Source organism: Balaenoptera borealis, assembly GCF_965194805.1.
Source record: "Balaenoptera borealis genome assembly, chromosome: 12".
NCBI lineage: Eukaryota > Metazoa > Chordata > Mammalia > Artiodactyla > Balaenopteridae > Balaenoptera > Balaenoptera borealis.
This window is the reverse complement of record NC_138869.1, coordinates 73611497-73633111: the sequence shown is the minus strand read 5'-3', so window position 1 is coordinate 73633111 and position 21615 is coordinate 73611497. Positions and strand designations below refer to the sequence as shown.

Sequence of the window (21615 nt, the reverse complement as noted above, 5' to 3'; positions counted from 1 at the left end):
CACCCCCTTCCTTCAGAACAGACAGAGGGAACGAAGCTTGTGGATTTAGCTGGGGACAGGCAAGAGGATTCTGGATGGGAAAACCAGTAGAGACAATTCTTCACTATCCAGAAGCTGCATGAACATTCAATATGAGACCCCATCTGTTTTGCTAAATTGACAATTTCCTTCAGCAGGAAATAAAGGTTCATATCGAGTTTCAGACTAGCTACAGAGTAAGAAATGGCTTCACTTTTTAAAGACTTGGCTTTTTAAGGGATTCAGCATGTAACCTAATTTTATTTGATGGAGTTTGTTTTTCTTTCTCCATTCGCTGCCTAGAAATGTGTGCTTCGTTATCTCCTGCGGAGTTGAGGTTGGGAAGGGAGAGCTGGAGACTCAGAGTTCTCTGGGGCTCAAAAGCACTTAAAAAGATAATATTAAATAAAATTATAATAAATTGCAAGAGCAGCCATCCCAGTGGATTTTCTGTTTCAAATACTTCACACCACCAGCTATAACTCCTAAGGCGGTACCGACTGGACCCCTCCAGTTTCCATTTCACGAACACAGAGAGAAGACCAAACTCAAACGAGCAAAGGATAACACATTAGCATAAACTCACACATGGGTCCATTTTATTCAAGGGAAAAGTGGGTTTTATTTGAGAGAGACGATTGCATCTGCTGGACTCCTTTTAGGATGCAACAAATTAATACTTATAGTTTTTACAAATTCAAACATTCCGAAGTGTTCTAACATGAAGATAGGAGTTTACCTAAAAATAATAATAATTATAATGGAATATGATTGCCTGGAATAAAAAACCTTACTTCAGAATTGTCTTTTTAAATATTGATATGAGGCTAAATGTCCATCGACAGGTGAATGGATAAAGAAGATGTGGTACATATATACAATGGAATATTACTCAGCCATAAACAGGAACAAAATTGGGTCATTTGTAGACATGTGGATGGACCTAGAGTCTGTCATACAGAATGAAATAAGTCAGAAAGAGAAAAACAAATATCATATATCAATGCATATATGTGGAATCTAGAAAAATGGTACAGATGAACCTATTTGCAGGGCAGGGATAGAGACGCAGACGAAGAGAATGGATGGGTGGACACAGAGGGGGAAGGGGGGGTGGGATGAATTGGGAGATTAGGATTGATGTATATACACTAACTACCATGTGTAAAATAGATAGCTAGTGGGAATCTGCTATAAAGCACAGGGAGCTCAGCTTGGTTCTCTGTGATGATCTAGATGGGTGGGATGGGGGGTGGGTGGGTGGGGGGGAATTCCAAGAGGGAGGGGATATATGTATACATATAGCTGATTCACTTCGTTGTACAGCAGAAATGAACACAACATTATAAAGCAATTATACTCCAATAAAAATAATAATAAATAAATATTGATATGAGGGAAAACACATACACACAAGCGATTGTAGGATATCAACTTTTTAATTTAGAAAGAGTAATCAAGCAATTATCAGGGAGAAAAGATATGCCTCACCAAGTCTCTCAATAGCACTGGCCACCCACGTGGCTCCTCTGCCCTCAGCAAGTGGAAATGAACTTACTTGATGTCACACAAAAGGGCCACACCTCTCAAGATCCAGTGATCTGGGGACAGGACTGTTCGCAAATACACCACGGTGATGAAGGTCAAGTCAGTTCGCCTCGGTTTCTTGTAAATAGGGCACACATACAGCTTGGGGTCCTTGGGCGCTGTGGAATTCATGGCGAAGATGTGCAGCACGGGCAGCTGCGTGAAGAGCACCTTGGGGGTGGATTCCGTGAGCTTCCCGTTCCGTCTGTCCCAGGCTGCTCCATCCAAGTACAGCCCATAAATATACACACCTTCCTGGAAGAACCAAGCGTAAGGTAACATGAATTTTTTTTAAAAATTAGGTGCTGTGAGATGGGCATCCAATGCTGTAATAAAGGTTGTCAGTTTGGAAAGAAAATGTACACCAATCTTAAAACACTACCAGAAGAAGAAAACACCACTGGACGCATTCCGTTAGCGAAATACTGAGCCCAGTGTTCCCCTGTGGCATAGCCTGAGGCTATGAGCGCTGTTGAAATGGTCCTATTACTGGAGATTTGAGCCTGGGGGTGGCCTGCCTGGGACTGCGAACTTAGCCAGCAGCACCAAATCGCCTCTGCAGGGAGATGAAAGTCTCTGACAGGGGTGGTGGGAGCACAGAACAGGATTCAGAGCTGGATGCCACTCGGGATCACAGCCTACGCTGGCCAAGCCAACATGTGGCTCTAATTTCATCTCGGTTGTCGGATCTAGTGAGACGAGCAGCCAGGTCTGACGAGCAGCCAGGTCTGTCAAGCAGCCAGGTCTGGCCAGCAGGGGTTCGAGCAGGTGTGATGGAGAGAGCAGGTGTGATGGGCGGAGGGGGGTGGTGGTGAGGGCGGTGAGAATTGGTCCAAGGGTGGCTGACCTCATCCTTGTGTCTCTGTCATTCACACAGTAGGACCTGCCCTCAAGGGCCTCATCATTAAATCAGGAGACAAGACACACACACACACAGAACAAAATGTAAAAGACATGACTTGAATACCAGCACACGCTTGTTAGAGGGGCTGTCTGATGAACAGCACTGACTGAGGCTAAGTGCAGTGACTTGAGGTGAAAGGTCAGTAAGAGCTGGAATGCTTGGGGACCCTTGTGGAGGAGGTGGCCTCGAAGGGTGGGCTGCATTTGGAAAGATAGAGGAGAAAAGGTGGGCATCCCAGGGAGGAGCAATACTACAAAGAAAGGATGGGCAGCAAAGCCCAAGCATTTTATAATATTTAGCAGCAGGTTCAATGGTTATGAAAAATAAGTTAGGGCTTAACTGTGGAAAAGTGTAGATGCCAGACTGAAGAGCTTGAACTTTATTCTGTAGGCAGCGGGGAGCCATAGAACATGTACTCAGTAAGAAAAAAAGTCTAAAGGGAATTACGGTGGAGACTCCAATAAGCACGTAAGATCATAAGATATACTTATGTGGAAGATGGTGACCATTTTTCCATTTCCAGTGAGGATAGGGTAAGGGGAAGTAAAGGTAGATTATAATAAAAGAGAGGGAGATTAGCTGCAAAGTGTTTTCTGGAATCCCTCATGTGAGCTAACAGTATAAGAACCATAATTTTTGAACCAAAACCTGAAGTACATGATTTGACAGTAAAACCATGGGCAATCCCAGAAAATCAGGACATATGATACCATCGTTAAGTCAGTAGGTGACAATTACCACATGAAAATACAACCACTTAGGCATCATCCAATAGTAAACTGTATCCTTTTAGGCTCCTTTCACTCTAAGAACTTTGCAAAGTCGTAGTTAGAAGGTGTTGTGGATTGAATAGTCTCTTGCAAAAACTCATGTCCACCTAGAAGCTCAGCATGTGACTATTTGGAAATAGAACCTTTGCAGATGTAATTAGTTAAGGTCATAGTGGATGAGTATATGACTGGAGTTCTTATAAGAAGAGGAGAAGATAAACAGAGATACACACAGGGAAGGAGGCCACGTGATGAGGTAGGCAGGGGTTGGAGTGATGCAGCTACAAAGTCAAGGAGCACCGAGGTTTGCCAGCAGCCACCAGAAGCTAGGCGAGGGCCATGGAGCAGATTCTCCCTCAGAGCCTTCAGAAGAAACCAACCTTGCCAATGCCTTGATTTTGGACTTCTGGCCTCCTGAACTCTGATAAAATAAATTCCTGTTGTTTTAAGTCACCCAGTTTGTGGTACTTCATTACAACAGCCTTAGGAAACTAATACAGATCTTGGTACCAGGAAACAGGATGCTGCTGTAACAAATACCTGAAAAAGCTGGAAGAATTTTGAAGGCATAGTTGAAAAAGCCTATGTTTCCTTGAATCTAGAGATTGTTGGTGGAAATATGGAGGTTAAAGGTGCTTCTTCTGGTGGGATCTCAGACAAAAATAAGGACCATGTTATTGGAAACTGGAAGAACGGTGATCCTTGTTATAAAGTGGCAAAAACGGCCAGAACTTGGAAATCATCTGGTCCAGCCCCCTGATTTGACAACCGAGGGAATAAGAATCATAGAAAGGGAAAAAGGAACTAAGATTTACTGAATATCTATGTGGGGTCTGGAACCAAGCCTAAATGATCCCATTGAAGTCTCACAGCTATCTTTACTGAGGTTGAATTATCATCCTCATTTTACAGATGACGAAGTTGAGGCTCAAAAGAGTTAAAGAACTAGCCCGAGTTCAAAGGGCAGGTAAGTGTCCCAGCAGTGGCTCCCAGGGGTGTCTGCTTATCTTAAGAGCCTCTGCCCTTCCCCCACCCAGGTGTCCTTCCACACAGGATCCTGCAGCTCTTGTCAATTCTGTGAGTACCCCACAGCAGTGGATGGAGACGGGTGGAAAATCCTTTTCAGTAAACACAAGTGTAACTTGTAATTACAAAGAAATGCAGTCTGGGGAGTTCCCAGTGCTTGTCGTTCATTCCCACTCTGGCAAATGCTGGAGGTGTTGGCATGGAGGTCTCCAGGTTACAACCGAGGAAACCCTCGCTGCAAAGCCAAAGGACTTAACGGAGACACTTATAGGTCAGTGTTCAGCAGAACTTGAACTTTGAGCCCCAGCTCCAGGACTGTCCCTGCTGTTGCCCATTGGCACCTACCGCAGGGGGTGACGTGATCTCCTCCTTGGTCTGCCGCAGAACTTCGTTGTGGATGGTCACGGAGTCCAGGGCCCAGCCTTTGTGGGCGCGGGTCACTTCTTGTCTCATTGCCGTGAGGAAGCCTTAAAAAAAGAGAAAGAAATGATTTTGATGCCTTGGTGCAGTCCACTCTAGAAACAAGAAGGGGGTCATGTTAGTTGCTTATCCATCTCCAGATGCGTGCCCACCCAAGAGGAGTTGAGATCAAGCCTCAGGGGGGATATTTCTTTCAGTGTTTTGTTTCAATGAGCTAAATATGCCCTGCCAGCTGACAGCAGGAAAGCAGCACCCTCTCTGCCTCAGACAAGGTCTTGGTTTAAAATTCTCCTGGGATTTCAACCACTCAGGTCTGCTAAGGGTTGTAACCCAGTGCTAGCTTATAGTCTGTTTGAAGATCCAGTATCTAGGAATAAGACTGAAATGGTCAAATATTCTGAGAACAGCATTCCAATTAAAACTTGAATCAATCCATTATCAGCGTCTATTTGCTATCATGGAACAATTTCATTTAGTCTAAGGAAATAAGGCATAATGCCAAAATAGAAAGCCCGACTTTCAGTTTGATCAAACAAAGCAATCACAATGGAAAGGAAAGCTCCATGTTTTAATGTGCATAATACAGTTATTTTAAGACAATACATGGTTCTGTATATTGTGGCCTTTCTTTAAACTTAGTATTTGCAAATCATGCCATTCAATTCAATAAGAGAAGTCTATCTTGTAGAGCAGCATTTGATGTTTAAAAAGTATACCTTAAACTTCAACATGGACTTCAAAATCCTAGGAAAATTTATCTGTGACCTATATATTATATTTTGGCCTCCATGTTAATACTGGAAATCATGAGGCCCTTTACTCATAATCACGAGTAAATTTTGGAACCTGTGTGTCCCTACTACTCCTAGATTTGTGAACTCTGAGAACTTTAATGCACAAACCATCACATAAGTGATAATATTTTATCAGGTTTGAGTGGAGTGGAAAGAAGAGGGGAAGTTACAAGGCATAATGGCAGGCGGTGAGTTAATATCCCTTGGAATTAGAAAGAAAGAATAGGACCCTAGCCTGCTTAGTGAGAAAGTCAAGTTCTCTCCATTCTCAAGCCCCTCCCTCATTATTAGACACTTGGGGAGGTACTCATTCATTCATTCATTCATTTGTTAAATCTCTTAGGAGTGGCCACCATGTACCAGGTACTGCTCTAGGTGAGATGCCCACAATGATGAAGAGGCCATCCATGAACCCTGCATTCAAGGAGCTCAGTCTAGAGGGAATGTAGACATACAACACGATGTCGTTATGAGTAAAGAGGTGAGAACAACGTGGACCACTCGGGAAGACAGCTCAGGGAAGGCTGAATTGAGAAGATGAAGTTGAAGATGAGTTTTGAAAGGATATGTAGGAGTTTTCCAGATGGGACGATTCCAGTTAGAGGAACAGCACATGCAAAGGCATGCAGGTCTAGGCTAAAGGTGAGGAAATGATGGCAGATGAGGTTAGAACAAAGGTAGAGGCAGGATTTTTCAGGGTCAGAGTTTGAACTTGGTGACTTTGTGGATGGTGGGAAGCCACTGAATATTTGAAGCAGGCAAATAATTTGGTTGTATTTGCATCTTATAAAGTTTACTCAGACCCCTCACTAAAACAGGATTTGGGTGCTCAAGAAGAACCCTTGCATTAATCCAAAAGAAAAGTTGGTCAATCAACCAGAGTAGCTGATTGAAGGACTTTTATAAGTGATTCTTATAAGGTCGTAGTTTCATAAAACCAAGAGTGCCTAGTAGGAAAGGATGATTTTACGACACAAAATGTTAACTACAGGGAATAGGAAACATGGTGGAAGCTTGTCTGGCAGCAACTGCTGGTCAAGGCCTATCCGTACTCTACGTGTGGAGTCAGTTGAGGTGATCTGATCAGTGTGATTATGTTGACTTCCATTTTAAATACTGGGGATCCCATTTTTTAGTAGTTAACATGTTGTGTGTTTGGTAGTCAGGTATATATGACCACAATAATAAAATCCAATTCTCCCTTCTAAGTGACTCTATGAAAATGTCATTTTCATCACTCAACATTAAGCTTGCATTCATGTGGAGTATCAGACACTGTGTATCCATGTAGAGTACCTGGAATTAAATTGACCCTATTTTATGATATTTTAAAATTCATCACTGATCTATGAATCTATCAATACAAGGTCATAATGCACAAGGCATGAAACCTGGTCTTAACCATCCATCTGCACTAGTTGAATAACTGGATTTTTCTACTATATTTTAAGTTCCAAATAAATTGCAAATTTGACCTCACTCCACATGGCACTCAGGACAATGCCATAGGTGCCAGGGGAGGGATGAGAGGGGTTCTCTCTTATGTAACACAGCCGAGACAAAGATTTCAGTCATTGACGGAGAGCTCTGAAAAACTCTAGTGTGATTAAGGAGAGACCATCTTCTCTCTTCTCCCTCCTGGGGAATATGCATGATGTTGCCTAGCTGACTTCAACAATAAGCCTCTTAATGTTTAGGAAGCACTCTTGCCATGTCAGTAGATGAAATCTAGAATACATATTACCTTGAGCTATTAAGAAAGGAAAATATTAAATAAATAATTTGAGGCCTGAGAGTGGAGGGTAGGAAACTGTTCCATGGGTCATTCCCTCTCAGAACATGGAGAAGATACGTATTTTTTTCTCAAGTCTTGATAGCTATTTTTGGCCTCCTAAAAAGAAGAACATGATCTTGCAGAATTCAAACCGTAGTGAATCCACTGAATTGCTCTTTATTGAATTTAAAAAATGAATGACCATCTTTCTTGTAGACTGATATCAAGTCTAATGGAATCAAAATCTCTTGTTTTCTGAAGCCTATATAATTTTAAAAGACTATTGATATATTTTTCTTTATAAAAGCTTGAAAAGTGGTACTATTGTCTTGGCATTAATTTAATTTTAATAATTCTTAAAACAAACTTCAATCGTCAGTGGTGGAAAAGTGATTCAGATGTTCATGTGTTTGACTCAGAAGAGAGAAACAAAAAGTTGGGGAAAGTCCTTAACAAAAACAACATATTCTTTGTGAGATTTAACCACCCACACGAAAATGGGTGATTTAACTATTCAAACATCTGAGTGACATGTGGGCTAACTGAGGTGCTTTAAAATTTTTTTTGCCTTCCAACTCATACAGCGTAATGAATTCTTGTCAAGCTTGTTCTTTTAAAAAATACACTTTAGGGACTTCCCCGGTGGCGCAGTGGTTAAGACTCCGCACTCCCAATGCAGGGGGCCCGGGTTCGATCCCTGACCAGGGAACTAGAGCCCACATGCATGCCGCAACTAAGAGTTTGCATGCCACACCTAAGGAGCCCACCTGCCACAACTAAGGAGCCTGCCTGCTGCAACTAAGACCCGGCACAACCAAATAAATAAATAAATGAATAAATAAAACATCTTCCCAGCAATCAATAAAAAACATTAAAAATTTATATATATATAAAAAACGCACTTTAAATCTTGGATCATACTTTGGAAACTCAGGTCTAAAATAACACTTGTTATGTCTTAATTCCTACAAGAGTCCTGACCCAACATTTCAGCAAACACATTACTGTTGTTTGACATGTGCAATCAGTTGGCTTGAAGAAAGCCGTAGAAGGCTTTCGGTATCAATTCAAACAACGTCTTGGAAGAGACAAAAGAAATAACTAATCAGGAATTTTTCTCTTCTCAATTTTACAAGGAGTTGGTTGGTATTCTGTAATGATGGTCCTACAGGCATCGCTTTTTTTTCTTTAATAAATGAACCAGTCCTTATGTAATGGGCTTATGGTTGTTCAGTATTTCCTGTCTTATCAGTTACTAAGCCTCCCATTAGCATCTTGGAAGATGAGGACAAATGTTGTTCCTGTCATAACTTTATGACAGGCATTTTTTTCCCCTAAATAAGAGGCAAATGTGGTTCATTGGTAAGTTAAATAAAAGGTCAGAAATCATTAAACAAAGATGGGGATGATCCACCCAGTTGAATAAAAATGCCCCAGGGACCCTTCCTGACGCTTTGCTCGATGCTGTAAGGCAGGAATCTTAAACTTGGCTGAAAATGAGAAATATCTGGGAAGTCTTTAAAACTCCCGCTTCCCAAGCCATAGCCCAGATCAATAGAATCAGAATCTCTAGAGCTGGGACCAGGCTTCACTACTGTTTTAAGGCAGGGCTTCTCAAACTTTAATGTTCATACTTATCACCAGGGGAAGGAACACTTACTAAAACACTAGTTCTGATTTGGTAGGTAGGTCGAGGGTAGGTCCTGAGGTTCTGCATTTCTATCAAGCTCCCATGTGATGTCGCTCCTGCTGGCTGGTGGACCACATATTGGGTGGCAATGGTCTAAGGCCCAGGTTCCTCACACATTAAAATGACCAAAGGAGCTTTTAAAATTAACTGTAAAGAGTCTAGAGGTCTTATCCCCAGAGGTTCTGATGTTGTTGGTCTGGGGCCCCAGGGATTAGCATGTATTAAAAGCTCCCCAGTTGATTCTACTGTGCAGGCAGGGCTGAGAACCTCTGCTCTGTAAAAAGATCTGCATGACAGGACAATGAGAGATCACGGACCCGTATTTGTTTTCAGAACAAATTTGACAAGTGGGAAGAGGAATGCCCCATGATACAAGCAAAATATTAGGAAGGCTGTCAGTAATACGAGCTGACTCTTTCCAGAGTCCCCTGAGATGCATGTATTCTCTGAAATGTCGTTAATCCAGGACACAGTTGGCTCCGGCAAAACCTGAGTACAAGCCAGAGAGCTGGGGCTAATTCTCTTGGCCAGGTTGGGATCAGCTAACCCCGCCATGTCTCATGTGCCAAAATGTACTTCCCTGCACTGCTTTACCTTCTCCATCCCTTCTCTGCTACTTTATGCTTCCTCTCCCTCTACCCAACCTCAAACCTCTCCCCTCCCTCCCAACCTTTCCACTGTTCCCTCTGGAGTGGTTCTGTGGTTAACAGACTCTCCCATATTTTCCACCTCTTCACAGAACATTCTCTCCATCTTCTTGCCCTTACTGGAACCTGTCCACTCTGAAGACACTGTCCTCCCCAGTTGTCCCTCCACCTTTGATGAAAATCTTTGCAGCTTTAACAACCACACCCTCTGGCCCCATGCTCCTCCCCTCACTGTCCCTGCCAAGTGCCCATCTGCCCCCACTCACTGAGCCTCCTGCCACCTTCTGGGTCTCTTCAGTATCCCACTCAGCATCCTGACCTCTCAGTTCCTTGACCTCATCATTTCGGAAGACCTTCTCCTCAACTCCACCCCCTTTTCTTCACTTCCTTCCCTGTTTAGTCTAGACCCATCCCTTTCATCACTTGCTCAGCAAACCCCCAGTGCCAAATGAATCCAAACGTCCTCCTTCTTATACCTATTCCAGGCTGCTGAACAATACTGAGACCATCACACAGTTGCCACCATGGTTTAGCCATCACCAGCCTCGACGGGATTGTCAAAGTCACTGAGCAATCCATTCCTTAGCCCTCTTTCTCAAGTTTCTGCCACTCTGCTTAAATCTCTCCTCTAACACCTTCTTGCTCCTGAGGTCACTTTGCCTCCTTAGTCAAAGAGAAAATAGAAAGCATTAGATGGGAATTCCCTCAACTTCTTGCCACCAAACCAACAAACTCACTTGCATTCTTTCCTTGTTATCCTTATTACAATGGGTGAGGTGTCCCTCCTCCTGCTTGGAGTGCATCTCTCCACTTGGGAGCCATCCCCTCCTGCCTCTTTTACCCCTCTCTTGTATCCTTGTTCTCTCTCTCTCTCCTGGCTCCTTCCCACCAGTATTTGAATGGGCTCAAGACTGTCCTATCATTAAAAGAAGAAGGAAGAAAATGTTTTCTTCTTACAGCTGCTCCTCCAACTTGCTTCTCCTCTTCCAAGCCAAATTTCTTTTTATTTATTTATTTATTTATGGCTGTGTTGGGTCTTCGTTTCTGTGCGAGGGCTTTCTCTAGTTGCGGCAAGCGGGGGCCACTCTTCATCGCGGTGCGAGGGCCTCTCACTATCGCGGCCTCTCTTGTTGTGGAGCACAGGCTCCAGACACGCAGGCTCAGTAATTGTGGTTCACGGGCCCAGTTGCTCCGCGGCATGTGGGATCCTCCCAGACCAGGGCTCGAACCCGTGTCCCCTGCATTGGCAGGCGGCTTCTCAACCACTGCGCCACCAGGGAAGCCCCCCCCAAGCCAAATTTCTTGAGAGAATTACCCATGTTGTCCATCCTCATTCTCTGTCTCTGCATTTCCTGGTCTCTCACTCACCCTGCAACCTCATTCCTCCACCTCCCCACCCACTCCACTGAGACTTCTCTTGCCAGTAGTCTCCTTGCTGATAAAGCCATCTGACCACTTTTGGCCCTATCTTACTTGACCTCTGGCAGCATCTGTCCTTCCTTCCTCCCCTCCCCTCTCATCTTGCACCACACTATGCATTCCTGGTTTCCCTCTTTCAAGCTGTTAGGATGTTAGGGGACTTGCTACAAGAGTCAGGGTGATCTGGAGGGTGGTGATGCACAAGCACATATAGCAGAATCCTGGTGAGGATGGTTTGGGAGGAAGATGAACAGATGGTAGTACAGGTGAGGTTCACAGGAGGATGGAATATTCTACGATGGCAGTTGGAAGTAAGAATCAGAAGCTAACACTGGGACTTTTGATGAATCGGTCCGTAAGTAGAGACGAATAGTTGCATCTACGTGAATGGCTGAGGTCCTCAGTGAAGGGACCAGGGCCAAGGGCAGAACTTGCCTGAGAAAAGTCCACAAAGTGGGCTGAGAAGCAACCCCCTGAGAGGTAGGAGGAGAACCGAGGAAGGTGATGGATGGAAGCCAAGGTATGAAGTGAAGTTAGCAGGAAGGTCACTAGATTTGGTGGCCTTGGAGAGAGCAGTTTCAGTATAGTGATGAAGCCGGCCAGAATACAAGGGCCTAGAGGATTGGTAAGGAAGGTAACCGTGGGCAGAGACCAGAATTACAAGGGATGTGGTTGAGACTGAAGCCAGTGCATCTAAGTGTCTCCCCCACAAAGGCAAGAAGGATGGGTTGTTATTCACTTGGAGGCATTTCTAAGGTGTCCACAGTCCTTCTCTGGTTCTGGGATTCCGGGTCAGGGTGGTGAGTGCTATCACCCAAATTGAGGTTTGGAGGCCTGAGAGGTCCCTTCAGACATTAGGGGCAGCTCTGGTTTGGCAAACGGCAGCTCGGGTACACACTGAGGATTGTTACAAGATTAGAAGAAATCCCCAGACCCTTCCAATCCTAAAGTTCTATTAATAACCCTGGTGCACTCTCCTGCCCAACAAACATCAGGCTTTTATAACTATCCTCAAGGCAAGCATTCAGAAATTGCTGGTAGCTGCCGAAGTTGCCCTGAAAACAAATACACAGGCAAGAGATTGTAGGTGGTTTTTACAGGAACAAAAGACAACAGGACAAAAATTATCCATCTCCTTGCTTCAGTAAAATCTCCTCTAACTGAAAATCTTGATTTGTAGTAGTGAGTACTAAGTTGTCACTGATTTCTGCTGCAACAGACTGGCGTGGCTGGTCAAGACACTGAGGAACAAAACAAGAAAAACTAGCACAGTCTGGCATTCAAATGGCATCAAGCTCCAGACCGAGTTAAACATTTGGAAAATAATGATATTGCACCCTTCAACCTAACATCGAGGTGTGAGGCCTCGAGAGCACGTCCAGCCTCTGCCGCCCTTTCCTTAGCAGCGCCTGTGAGTCATGCTGAACATCGAACGGCAAAGCGAGGATACGGGGAGGGGGAAGGGTAAGCTGGGACAAAGTGAGACAGTGGCATGGACATATATACACTACCAAACGTAAAATAGATAGCTAGTGGGAAGCAACCGCATAGCACAGGGAGATCAGCTCGGTGCTTTGTGACCACCTAGAGTGGTGGGAGGGAGGGAGACGCAAGAGGGAAGAGATATGGGGATATATGTATATGTATAACTGATTCACTTTGTTATACAGCAGAAACTAACACACCATTGTAAAGCAATTATACTCCAATAAAGATATCAAAAAAAAAAAAAAAAGGGGTTCTGGAAGTGGAATGCAGGCAATCCCCTGGCTTGAAGTCAGGCTCATGACCACTCATAATCTTTAAGTTTAAACACATCCCTACCTATGACACAGACACACACACACACACACAAATCAGAATCTAAATCATGTGTGCATGATGCTCTGCAAAGGTACACCTGTGGGAACAAGAGACCACAGAAATCCTTTGAGAACCTTGAGCAGCACAGCCTTAAACAATATGTGAATGTGTGTGCCAGTGACTGCTGGGAAACCCCAGTGGAGCACAGAGGTTCTCCTGGGCCTGAGTAATCCGCTGGGAGGCAAATCCATGCACTGCCCAAAGCTGTGCCATTGAACAGATGTTACAGGGTCATGGGTACAGAGAGCTTGACCACTTTAATAATCAAATCGAACTGCCACCTGATTGAGCTCATCATCTGCTACAGAAATGATTGTGAAGGGAGCTGAACATACCAGATTAGTTCCAGGGTGGCTGGTTGACTCAGCCTCTTCAGTATGACAAAATATCAGACTACCACAAGGCGACGGAGCAGGGCTACAAACAGCGTGAGCTCAGGCACAGACTAGGGGGCAAACAAGGCCTGCCGCCTGTCCCTGCGGTGGTGTGGGCCTCAAAGTGACTTAGGCCTGGGGGCCACTCACCGGAGGCACGATGGGAAACACACATCAGATTGTATCGGATGCCACATAACATTATGAGAACACAAAACAAACGGTCATAGGTGAAAAAAACATTTTCAAGTGTTTTAAAGTCTAGGTAATTTTGACTATACATATTTGTGATGAAACTATGACCTCTTTGGAAACTGCATTGTGTTTTACTTAAATGTGGTTTTTTAAAAATTAAATAATTTACTTAAATGTTTTGAGCCAAAAAAAAAATGATTTCATTGAAGGGGACTGGATTAGAAGATATAAAACCCAGGAGATACATCATATTGAGAAATCAATCACGGGTATCAAAAGGCGATCAGAGAGGCTTGCTGTAATCTCTATGCTTTCCAGATTTGGCCAGGTGATATGGAACAGAAAGTGATTTGTCTCTCATGTCAAGAGAAGGAAGAGGAAGCAGAGAAGTGGTTAGTATGTAGGGAAATTTGACCTCCACTCTTCTGTGCTACAAACAGAAAGCAGTCACAGATAAGGGTATGTGTTTGGATGCTCGTGTGTAAAAGTAGGATGCTTGAATAAGTCCAAGACTTTCCGAGACATGGAGAGCCATGAGAGAAAGAATCAGAGCTCAGTTTAAAAACAGAAATGAAAAAAAAAAAAAAAGAGAAAGGATTAGTATTATTAACAAGTAAAGACAAATAAGAAAACTGATTTGTATTTATATTTCTTTAAATGTTGCTCTGGTTTGTAGTATTTCTTAAGAAATAGTAACAAAGATTAGTTCATATTAATACTTTGCTATTGAGAGTCACATTTCTAATGGAAAAAAGCAATCACTCAGAGAGATTGTGTGCTGTGATATACGACTTAGCTATGTCTATGGAAAGCCAGGGATGAATCAATCCCACTCCCTTGGCTTCTAAATATCAAAAATACACTTAATGATCTCACTTTTTTAAAAAATCACTGATCCTCACCCCTTTGCCAAACCCCAAGTCTGCCAACACACCTCCCCACCTGGATGTCCCACCAGCACAAGCTGACAAATCCAGAGCTCCCTGCCTTTCCTCCCAGCTGGCCCCTCTACCAATGCTCCCTATCTTGTACCTGGCCTTCAACCTCAGCCATTGCCACTCCCCGCGCTCTCAAAGGTCCCCATTTAATCACTCCAGCAAATCTGCCTCCTTCTCTGCACCTGGTTAAGGTCTCAGGCTCTCTCCCCTGGATCCGGTAAAAGTCTCACTGCTGTGGACATCCTTCTTTCAGTCTACACTCTGCCTCCACCTGGGGTTATCTTGTGATCTTTGGTGACTTGCTGTTGCCTTTATGATGCAGCCCAAACTCCCCTGGAAGACTTCACACCCTAGCCTCACTCCCCGACACCCCTGCTCCTGCTTCCCGAGCTTGGGCCACACTGGGCTTCTCTCCCTGGATGTGCCTTATCTCTGCTCGGGCCTCTGCCTGGGATGCTCTTGTCTCCAGTCCCTGCCTCTGCAGACTCTGCTCACTGCCTCCCGTGTGAAGCTCTTCTCAAGCCTTGCCTCGGCAGAATGGATCTCTCTCTCCTCTGTGCTGGTGTGGTGCTTCGTCCTCACTGGGTGGAACATTTATCAAATTATGTTGCCCTTGTCCAGAAACAAAGACTCAGCACAGCCATAAATAAATAAATAAATAAATAAATAAATAAATAAATAAATAAATAAATAAATAAATAAATAAATAAATAAATAAAATTATGTTGAAGTTGCTAATATTTCTGTCCTACCAACAAGATTATGGACTCCTTTAGGGCAGGAATTAGGTCTCAAATCTCTCTCTATTGAAAGCACCTAGCAGAGGGGCTGGCAAATGAAAGGTGGTTGAACAATCCTAATTAAGTTAAATGCTATTTCTTCAGACTCCCAAGCCAGGAATTCCCTGGTGACAACTTACTCAAATTGAGGGCTGGTAAGGAGGAAAGAGACTCATAAGTAGACACACAAAATCTGAGAACCATAATAAAAAAATTTCCTCCCAAAATTCAATGGAAATTCTGGGAGAAAAAGAGATAAGTGAAATCTGGGGGCTGTCCTTCACAAATCTAAAGTCTTTCGACCTAATAATATACCATGTATAATTTAAGTTCATAAAAACCACCATGGTTAGTGTTTTAAATTTAGAAAATGTTAAGGCATTTGAAAATGCATGAAGTGAATGAATGTATGTACACAGAGGACAAATAAATGTCTATTTATTGAAGTATTATTTATACAAAGAAAAGTGCACAAATCATAAGTATACAGCTCCATGAATTTTCACCAAGGGAATACAGCCCTGTAACCAAGATCCAGATCAAGAAGCAGAACATTTCCAAACACCCAAAAGCCCTCTAGTGGTCTTTTGCAATCACTGCCCTCTCCCACAAGGGGAACCATTATTCTTACTTTTAAGATCTGTTTTGCCTGTTTTGATTCCTTGTGTAAATGGAATCATACAATATGCATACATTACAATGTATACCTATGTGTACACTGTATACATACTTACAATGTGTTCTGTTTGACTTCCTTCACTTAATATTATTTTATGAGATTCAACCATACTGCTGTGAGTAACAATAATACACTCTAAATCTGTAAGTGTGAATGCTTCTTAAATTGTATAACTAATGGAGCTATAAGGTGCTGAACTGTAAGGAACCCAGCATCTCTTCATTCTAGCCAAGAATTACTTTAAAAAACTATCCATGTTGTAGTAAGACCAAAAATTGTCATGTTTCTAAACTTTTATGAACTCTATGAGATCTAGTCAGAAACTTATTCAGTAAATATTTCTAGAATGGAATGAAGGAATACATGCAGTGGAATCACAAAGCACTTTTTCAGGGGAGAAAAAAAAAAGCTGAGCAGGGACAGACTCCAGAAGTTCACTGAATAAAACTTTTGCCACCTGATCATTTTTTAAATCAGTCAATTTTCTGAACTCTAGGCACATTTTTTTGCATATTTTGGTGCTTCATTTTTGTCATTTTCATAAACATTTAAAAACAGGTTTGAACAAAACTTTTCCACTATTTCACATTGTCCTAACCACAGACTTGCTTGCTGAAGTGGGTGAGAAAAAAAAATGGAGTTTTGCCCCCATATTGTAGAAGCAATATGGCAGAAAGAATTTCAGACTGAATTTGTAAAACAAATATAGCAGAATCATCTGTTGGTCTCCAACTCTGAAAGCACAGGTCCAGCATGCAGCAAGCTGTACCTCTATGTTGTTTTGTATAACATACATTTATCACACAGTGCTACTATACAACTATCCACAACTTCCAAGTTTGCCTACTCTCCTATGAGCACTTACCTTGGGGATTAAAGAAACCAGTCATCCAAAACACATTGGGCCTCCCTTCAAATATCCAGGTGGAAAACTGAGCATTTCTTTCCAAAAGTTCAGTAAACCAGAAGCCCAGTGTGGATGAATCCCAGGACACTCTTTTCCAGATCTGAGGTATACGAGCATCATACATATTGTCCAGAGCATCTCTCAGGTTCTGGAAAAAAGGTAAAGTTAAAATCTGAGAAAAAGAAAAATCAACAAAAGAGGGAAACAACTATTGAGACAATAATAGCTCACTTCACTCATAATGATTGTTCCTTCAATGGCCAATTTTAGATCACTCAGGCTACTGCGAAGTATTGAGATGACTTTTTGCATTCTGTCAATTTCTTGTCTGAGAAATATGTTCATTGAATTAAGATGTCCCATCTTCATCAAACGAGCTTTCACCTAACACAAAGCATACAACACAATGACAGAGATTTTTAAAACACCATCTGCCACTTCTTTTCCAATGACCTCTCCTTTCTCTATTCTTTTTCTTCCTCTGGATGTATCTCTACAAGCCCAAATGAACTCTAAAATATCTCTTGCAGCACCAAATTTGCCATTAAGTTCCCCATTTTCCGGGCTTCAAAAACTACTGTTCAACTAAAATGATTTTTATTTCCTACTGATTGTACTTAGTTGATAATTGGAAATGTACTATGAAAAGCTGAAATAAAATTGTACCTTTTTCCCTTTCAAATGATTAAGTACTAAGTGTCAATTAAATATCCTTTTGCAATCTAACCTTTATAAGAGCACAGTTTGGAATACATTTTTTTCATAGTGCCTGCAGAATTATCAGAAATGTCACAGACAGTTAACATAGCCAAAATCTTTACAGAACAGGTACCAATAAATATGACTGGCTGCAGTTTCCTAAGATCACTGTTGCCCTGGCTAGGGTGACTAAATGGAGTCTTTCCTAATCTAATCAATGAAAATATTTGACTTTGTGGGAGGGTCATTAAGCACCTGTTCCTTCTTGTATATAATTTATTGGCCATTTTGAAGAGATCAATATAAAAGCATCTGGTTGTGGGAACAATAAAATATAACAATTATTTGGAAATAAGCCAATATATATACACATTTTAATTTAGTGACATATGCCCAAGAAAAGATTGACTACGAATACTGGCAAGAACTCATAAAGAGATCTGAACTTTCTGCTGGCCACAGTCGAAGAGATGCCGGAATAGGAGGGGTAAAGATAGACACATGGAGTGGGAGAAAATTTGGAGTGAGGTACCAGTCCACACAATCACCAGAAAGCCAGTAAACTGTAGCGTTCTCTGCTAGAAATGCCCACTGCCTCTTCTTGAGTCATGGAGTATTAGAGACAGATGGGCTTCAGGCTCATCTGGACCATCCTCCTCGTTTTACAGAACAGGTTTTCTGGCATGGTGCTGATGTTTCCTACTCAGCAATGGACACCTCTGCTTGACTGCAGCTGGGCAACTTCTAGTGTGTGAGGGATGAGAGGGAAGCAGTGATGTAAAACTGAACACCTGGACGGGACTACCTGTGCAGGTAGAGCAAATGACCTTGAAATCCCAGTCAAACGTGCCAGTGGAGGGCCCTGACTCAGTCTGCCACACCAACCTTCAGGTATTCACCTAAATTCCTGATTCTAGAACTTACATTTTTGCAGGCTCCACTGCCCTGTTCTCATCTTGAGCCCTCCAGTGGCTAAAGAGCCTATATATCATTCTCTAAATCAGGACTGCTTTGTGGAAATTCACACTTTAAGGAAAAGGGAAATTATGGAAACACTTTTGCAACCGGCATTAGAAATTAAGCCCAGGTGTTGGCTACACTATCAAATCAATAGCCCGGGTAGCTTTTAGTATGCTAACAGCCCCAAACAAATCTCCTTGCCCTACTTAGGGTTTTAAAAGAGAGGCTTCCCTTGCAATAGACACATGCTTAATGTGTCTTAAAACTTAGACTCTAGAAAATCTAATTTTAGTACGGATTTTACTTTGAGTATGCTTATTGTTCCAGCCTAAAATTGTCTTTCTATTAATAAGTGAAAGATTTGCTGTAGTCTAATTTAGAATTTTTATTATGTTTCTGAAACCAGGTAGTCTTTTCTACACTAATGCTTTTAAGTCAATAGTATAATTACATTTCAATTAACTAAATTCACTTTACAGCCACATTTTTAAAAACACATCTCTTCTGTAAAATAAAGGACACTAAAAAGTAAGTGATCCTGGAAGAGGAAGCTGTTTTAGATGTCTCTTGGTACAAACTCCCTCCCATCTAGCAATCCGCTCACACTCAGTTCCTGCTGGGATGTTGCCAGAACGGAGATCTTGGTGAAGTGGCCCCGACTAACCCTGAACAGCTCAAATTACCCCAAGGTCTCGAAATCCTCTTCTGGTAATACCAACCTGCGGTCTAGTCATAGAGAGTAAATTTTATCTCACTTTCACATGCCGGTTTTTAAAATCTGTGAAGACAGGTGTTATGCCTCATCTGTCTTCTGAAGATCATTTACAATGAACCACAAAAGTATGTGCTTACAATACCTATCCATTTAAAAAATATTTTCTCCCCTGACTATAAACATCTCTATGTGAAGTCATTGATTTCAGTATCTTAGCCAAATCCTTGGCACCCATCTACACAATGGAAGCAAAAATTGTTTTAAGAAGCAAGAAAACGTTTTTTATTGTTGGGGGCACTCACTGCAGGTGGGAGGGCTGTAGCCCAGGTAGCCTCGGGGCTCCCAGCTGATAAGTGCTTTTCTCCCAGACTTGGGGATGCAGGACAGGGTAGACACAGGACCATAGTCATACCTGCATTAGGACATCAGCCTCTCACTTTTTGGTTGAAAAGCTAAACTTGCCTCAGCCCAGCCTAAGGCTCAGGTGAAGCTCTAACGCTCAGCAGTGAGGGGTAGAGGCTGAGAACAGGAGAGAGGGGGCCCTGAATGGCCAGAGGGCACCACCCTGTTTTTCTTGCGTGAAGAAGGATGGTGTATTACAGAACTTTCAGACCGTCCAGAAATTTTACCACAATTAAAGATTTATTTAGATGAGTTCTCAAAGTGCGGTCTGGGACCCCGAAGGCCCCCAAGTTCCTTTTAGGTGGGTCCACAAAGTTGAATTTTTTTCATAGTAATACTATGACATTATTTGACTTTTTACTCTCCTTCTCTGGGGAGTGTACAGTGGAGTTTTCCAGAGGCTACATGACCTGTGATACCACAACAGACTGGATGGAGAAGCAGATATGAGGATCCAGCTGTCTTCTATTAAACCAGACATAAAAGAGATTTGCAAAAACGTAAAACAATCCCACTTTTCTCTTTAAATGGTTTTGTTTTGGAAAATATACTTATTTTTAAAATATAAATGTTATGCTAACATGTGATGGGTTTATTAATGTTATTTCACAATAAATTAATAAATATTTTTGAAATTTTTTAGTTTACATTTCTAATATGTTAAATATCACTAGTTATAATCCATATAAACAAGAGCTATTTGGGGTCCTCAATCATTTCGTAAAGGGGTCTTGAGATAAAAAAAAATTTTTGAGAAAAACTGATGTTGATTAACAAGCAAACATCTGGGAGGTTCAAGAAGTAGAAAATTATTGCCATCCAAACTGGGTAGTGAATTCATGTAAATGGCTTGCTTTCCTATTACCTGGCTGAGTGGATTGAGAGAATGAAAAGTATGGAGGGCAAGAGACAGAAAAAAGGGCTAAATTTAAATAATGGACAAAGCTGGCTTGGGTAAGAGAGGTGGGGAGAGATTCTCAGTCCAGAGGATTAAGTTATCTGGAGACCCAAAGACAGAGGAACCCAAAGATGGGGAAAGGGTACAGAAAAGGCAATTGAGAGAGAAAGTGGAGTAGAAAAGAAAAGTGCAGATTGTAATTTTGCAAGATGCTTGAGCAAGGGTAAGAAAGAGAAGACCAAAAGGTAAAAAAGAAGGATTGAGCAGAGAGAGGAAGGGACTGACTGAAACATACTGTGCTCAGCCTTGTGGAACCCAAAGACAGCCCTGTGCGCCAGGCGGAAAGGGTACCTCACCTCATGTGGAATGTAATCAGGAGGCAGCTTGCTCAGCATATCTTCGGATAACCTATAAACAATGGCTTCCCGGGTCTCTCCCATGCCACCTCCACTCTCTTTGGGTTGAATGTTGGTAATTGTTTCAAGAACAGCAGAAGCAGTGTTACTCTGATACCTGACAAAAAGAACTGAACTGTTCAGAATGTGGCATGGAAACGTATCTTCAGAGATAATTATCAACGTGAAAATTAAATTATGAATAACTTAAATCAAATCCAGCCAAAAAAGGGGGAAAAAGGAAAACTTTACCATCAACATACAGGAAGGAAAAAACTAGAGGTCCATTCTACTTCCTCCTATTAGGACATCAAGAACATCACAGAAATGAAAGCTCTCCATCTTCAGGGAAAGATTCCATGAAAGTCCATAATAATCCAAAGCAGTGCTAGCCAATCTTGCTTGTAGCTAACCTCATACTGGACAAGGAGCCCACCTCCTTTTATTCTCCCCTGCTTATGGACTGGTCCTAAGAATCTGCCATTATATGACAATTTGTTAGCTTGAAGAGCACTGCTCATATTTCTTCACTGAATTATAAATTATTAAAATTTCCTTGGTCTTTTCTGTTTTGTTTTCTTACTTTCCCACTTGTTTTATGATTTCCAAAGTGTTCTATTGGCACCACTTATCTAAATGCAGCTACTCATCTTTAAAATTCACATATTCAATAAAGATTTACAATGCACCAGGCACTGAGCTAGGTGTTAGGATATGGTAGTGAATAGGTCCCTGACTTTGTCCCTTTCTTTAGTGGAGGAG

General features: G+C 42.2%; 1 protein-coding gene across 1 annotated transcript in view; it reads right to left on the bottom strand.

Moving 5' to 3' along the window:
* Positions 1-1441: 1441 nt before the first annotated feature.
* Positions 1442-21615, bottom strand: part of DNAH8 (dynein axonemal heavy chain 8) — a 329846-nt gene continuing 309672 nt past the window's right edge. The window contains exons 89-93 of the mRNA XM_082347906.1: positions 20815-20971; positions 17016-17168; positions 16743-16932; positions 4651-4772; positions 1442-1860 (exon numbers count right to left, since the gene is read on the bottom strand). Of these exons, the coding sequence (XP_082204032.1) occupies positions 1573-1860; positions 4651-4772; positions 16743-16932; positions 17016-17168; positions 20815-20971 (910 nt within the window). The 3' untranslated portion in view covers positions 1442-1572. The remainder of the gene's footprint in view (positions 1861-4650; positions 4773-16742; positions 16933-17015; positions 17169-20814; positions 20972-21615) is intronic.